General features: G+C 39.9%; 1 protein-coding gene across 1 annotated transcript; it reads left to right on the top strand.

Moving 5' to 3' along the window:
* The first annotated feature begins 2,347 nt into the window (after positions 1-2,347).
* On the top strand, positions 2,348-4,430 carry LOC129778046 (uncharacterized). The gene is made up of 2 exons (XM_055784699.1): positions 2,348-3,102; positions 3,165-4,430. Exons 1-2 carry the CDS (start codon positions 2,983-2,985, stop codon positions 3,582-3,584), a joined length of 540 nt encoding a protein of 179 aa, XP_055640674.1. The 5' UTR covers positions 2,348-2,982; the 3' UTR covers positions 3,585-4,430.
* Positions 4,431-5,100: the final 670 nt, after the last annotated feature.

Raw genomic sequence — 5,100 nt, 5'->3', positions numbered from 1 at the left:
TCCTTCGCCGTCCACCTCCTCCAGCACGTTAGGCAACGATGTTGCCTTGTCGATGTCCTCACGAAAAATGAATGTGTCTCACCACCAGAATATCGCTTAAGTATGCTTTTTGTGTGTGATTGAATCGAGAGAAGGTGTGGTTTACGATGGCAATTTGGAAGGCAAACTGGAGGGGAATGAACTCTCTGAGCTCGGAACTTTCGGCGAATGAGCAATAATCGATTGCGGGCGCATACAATATTGGATACGGAAATATCCTACTGATGGGGAAGAATAATCTTCTGAAGCTATCCTGTTAATTGCGATTGATTGAAAAACCACAAAACCAAATGTATTTGGTCACAGTGTTACATGGATAGAAAACATTCAATTAAACTCTTTCACATGAATATATTTTGAAAATTCCCAAAGGAACTGGCAGATTATTTGCAGTAACGATTAGATATTTCCACATTTTCCTCGATACTGGAAGCCCACCAGTGGTTAATGCCAACTCGATAACCACCTGTTAATAGCCGCGCGTGTATGTGTGTGTAGCGATGTCTTCCCAGGGAACCGTTTGTGGCATCACTCTCCTCCTGATAGATTCCCTTCTGGCCTAGGGTGCACAAACAGGCTGTTGGTGACACCGTTCATCAGCGCTTTCATGATAAACTAAGAGCTTCACCACAACAGCGACAACATGCTCCAATCGCTGTTCAATTAGAACTGAGTGGATTTCCGAGCGCCGCTCGCTTATATACCGATTGGTGATTTCAATAGCCTGTTTTGAAAGCAATTTTAAGACTATTGAAACAAGTTTTTGGATCAAAAAGTAACAAGTATATAACGCGTAGACATTTTATCTTTCGAATGAAGTGTTTATCATACCATTTCGTTCAGTTGTTTAGGAGCTATTAACGCTCAAAATCTCGGTCTCCGGCGTAACGCTTTCGTTTTCGAAACTTTGATTTTACACCCCGGTATAGAAATGAAAGACGTAGTCCTACGTCAAAAGGTTAATCTGATCATCTAAGCTTAAATCCAGTATAACAGGCTCTAGCAAAAACTTTATAAGTGCGTCTTTCACTGTCCCTTTAGTGAAATCTGTATGAAATCTACTGAATGGTCTCGTAGTAGGAATTCATTTTGAAATAATGCTTTGCTTTGCAACAAATGCCATACTTGCACAAACATCACAAGCAGGAACAAGATTTTTAATGTCATACAAAATCTTCTCCCCTAAAACAATAGGGAACGTCATTTGCCTTCTTAAAAATTGGAATGGAATTTAATTTTATTTCAGCAGTTAATGCGTTATTTTGTGCTTCTGTAATATCATTGATTGGCATATAATCACCAAAAGAATGTCTCCAGTTGGGAAAAAATTCATCCAACCATGGTCTACCCAGTAAAGGAATAAACTGGTAATCACAGTCAAGAACAAAAAGATTCAATTTCACATTCTTCATTTTGTATTCAACAATAACTTCAACTTCCCCAGAAACTTTTAACCAGGAACCGGTAAATACAACTAATTGTTTCGAACTTTTCACTAAGAGAATGTTGAGTTTTGAAACAAACAAATTTATACTCATCACTGATACAGAAGAGCCACTATCAATCTCCATCTTTACAGGATCATTTTCAATAGATACATTTAACAAGCAGGAACCACTGATCTTATTTATAGAATAAAACATTCATACACTCCAAGTCAAAATATGAAAGTCGGTCAAAATAAGCTGCTTGCTCTAAAATGCTCGAATGTCTGTTTTGAACTTCTCTTATTTGTCTAGAAATCAAATGATACAACTCACCGAACCAACTGCCACACTCAACCGGTGCCAAAAGCGAGCACCAACCGATTTTCAGCAAATTTTTTTTTTCGCGATGTCAATGGCGAAACAAACTTCTAGGTCGATAAAAATTATTGTCGCCGGTTAATTTTCCGATTGCTCACAAGCGCTTCCAAACTCAGAAGAAAAAGAAAAACCACTTTTAATAACTTTAACATGGGAAACATTTTCTTTAAAAGCACTTTCTGAGAGAACAGAAGGTTTGATTGTGTTTATTGTATTCCTTTGTTAAAATACAAACGTCCGCGAGAAGCAAATGACGCATTGCTTCACAAAAGCGTTTGTCACCACAGAACAATGGTTGCACAATATCTTACCAAAAATTTATTTGGCTCACAATTCTTTGTTAACTTTTACCGTGTTTATTTTCCCGGATGGAACTGGTCACCAAACTGCCGCTGCTTCTTCCAAATGGTCGCTGATCGTTTCTTGTTTATCCTCGTCGCCACTAATGTGATCCGGGTCACCGAGGGAAATCCGAAGGAAACTACTAAATGACACTTTGCCAAATTTTTCGGAGTGTAATGAAAAGACGTGTGACTTGTTTGGGTGTCGAAGTCGGAAAAGAACTTTATTTCAACAACTACTTTGACAGCAGTACGTTTATCCCGGCGAGTGCTGAATACACGAATAATTGAAGTTATCTAAAGTGTCTTTACAATATACTCATTTGATAGATGTTCGAAAACATTCTAAAATTCAACTAATCTAAATTCTAATTCAAGACACAATAGTTTGGAAAATGCCAAACCGTCAAATCTATCATGGGATTCACGGGAAACATCAAGCAGCGGTAAGACATGATAATGACGAAATGAACTCGAGATAGTCAAACAAACAAACAAGATTTGATCATCACACAAAAAGTAACAAAAATACTTTTTTACGATCAATTCTGTCAGCATTGCGTCGAAATACAGGCAATCCAACAATCATCACAAACACGAGCGGCTTTTCGGTGGGAAATTGTCCGCTTTAGAAGAAATAACTTCAAAAGGATGGCGAGCGCAAGCCCGAGTTTTGTATTTTGATAACTTCATTCGCGCACGTCGTCGTTGAACGAACCGAATGTATACATCAAATCAAACTCATCGCGTATTAAAGCTTTGTGTGAAAACAATGGTCGAAACGCAACGTAACAAGAATGGCCCTCACAGCGGGTTCGTCGAGTGAAAAACCATCGCCCCAACCGCCAACAATGGAACCGACCCCATCGGGATCCTATTTCAAATCAAAGCATGGAAAGGCGAAGGTCGCTGAAATCGTAAGTGATCATCTTATTTAGTGTGATAGCAGTTAAGTTTATTTGCGTCTCGTTTCTCTCAGACCTTCGGACTGATAGCATCAATTCTCCTCATTTCATTCCGCTGGTTGACAATCACTGAGTACGGTTTCCTGTTCGTAGCTTTCAATGCTACCCTGCTGACCACGATCGTCCTGTGGGACAACGTACACGGAGAAAAACTGCGCAATCTGTTGGCAGTCTCAACCCGGGTGGACCAACGCTACAACGCAATCGTTGCCCTTCTCTTCTACATCTTCTCCTTCTACGTGCTGGCAGTCAGCGGTAAAATGTATGATACTGGTTTCAAAATAGCGACCGGAGTGACCGGAATGCTCGCCAGCTTTGCGTATGCGTACAACTGGGGGCTGTTACGCCGGGAGAGGCTGCTGGAGGGAACGATTGCTGCCAATGTGGATGAATTTGATCAGGAGGAGCAGAAGCAGCGGGACCGATTGGTGTGACCTCCATTCGGAATTGTGATTTGTATTCAGCTGTACACAGGCGAACAAAAAAAAAACAAGAAGTCATGAAGTGAAAATGCCAATGCTTGAATTTTGTTTGTAATTTAAGATGGGATTCTCCGCCTTTGGCTGCATTGAATGCGTTGGCTTGTGTATGTAAGAAAAGTTTGCAAGTGCTGTGTTAACAGTGTGCGGAAATTTCGGAAATAGGACTCTCTGGAAATCTGCTGGTCATATTTAACCAGTGTACAGAATACTGAGTGTTTAGATCTAGCATTTCATCTAAACATAGTTGTTTATACAATATTTTTATTTTTTTGTAATAAATTAATTCAATCGATATGTTCACGCCGAAAATCATATTTTTACAGTGCGTACGGTGCGAAAATGTCTATGCCAGCGAAAATAGCCGTGATCACAACATGATCCATCCACGTTGCTATATGATATAATTGTACACATTAATTCAATGATAAATATCCCATATTCGTTCAATCAACCACGAATTTGCATATGTACAGAATGCATACGAGTGTGCATTCTGATCAACGGTGAAACGTGACAACGTGAAAGTGTTCTTTGTCAAGCTCGAACCTCCTGCACTTCCGTCATCTCGCAAAGTAACGTAAGCGCTACATTCGACATTTTAATCAATAAAAAATACCAAATACTTCCAAAAGGCTGCGATATTTCACATAAATGTGAAAAAGTCACAGGAAAGTTGTGTCCGAGACACGACCGCTTAGTTGACGTAGGATTCCGTTAGGTTATCTGTTGATTTTGGATATGTTTGAAGAATTACATCGTTAAACTCTTTGATAATGATTTGGTTTTAATGTCTCTGTCAGGGCTGTCAGCTCCTACTACTTTCATGTATTTGCAATGCCGATTTCTCCCAGGCAGCTTGGTTTTGATGTCTTTGTTAGGGAACACATTTCGGTGGGAGCAAAAGTTCCCCCTACTTTCATGTATTTGCAATGCCGATCTCCCCAGGCAGCTTGGTCTCTGTTAGGGAATGCATTACGGTGAGAACAAAAGCTCCCCCTACTTTCATGTATTTGCAGTGCCGATTTCCCCCAGGCAGCTTGGTTTTGATGTCTCTGTTAGGGAATACATTTCGTCAGGAACAAAAACTCCCCCTACTTTCATGTATTTACAATGCCGATTTCCTCCAGGCAGCTTGGTTTTGATGTCTCTGTTAGGGACCCGCCGCATGTGTCGTCAATTACGACCAATCAGAAGTGGGTATTTCCGTTAGGATAGGGGTTGAGATTTTTCAATTGTTTGATAGTTAGTTTCATGACATATATTAGGCTGTCAAAAAAGTCCTGCGGTTTTTTTTTTAATTTTCATTTGTTCATAAAATTAGTTACAATCATCTGTTTTAAGTCAAATATGCGCCGTTTTGTTCGATGACTTGTTCCCAACAAGATGCCAACTTCATAATACCCCTGTTATAGAAGCTCGCTTCCTTACTGGCAAAAAACCCGGATAGCCAATTTTCACAGGCCTCTTT

The sequence above is a fragment of the Toxorhynchites rutilus genome, chromosome 1, assembly GCF_029784135.1.
Source record: "Toxorhynchites rutilus septentrionalis strain SRP chromosome 1, ASM2978413v1, whole genome shotgun sequence".
In the NCBI taxonomy this organism is placed as follows: domain Eukaryota; kingdom Metazoa; phylum Arthropoda; class Insecta; order Diptera; family Culicidae; genus Toxorhynchites; species Toxorhynchites rutilus.
Note: the sequence above shows the minus strand (reverse complement) of the source record. Positions and strands in the feature narration are given on the sequence as shown.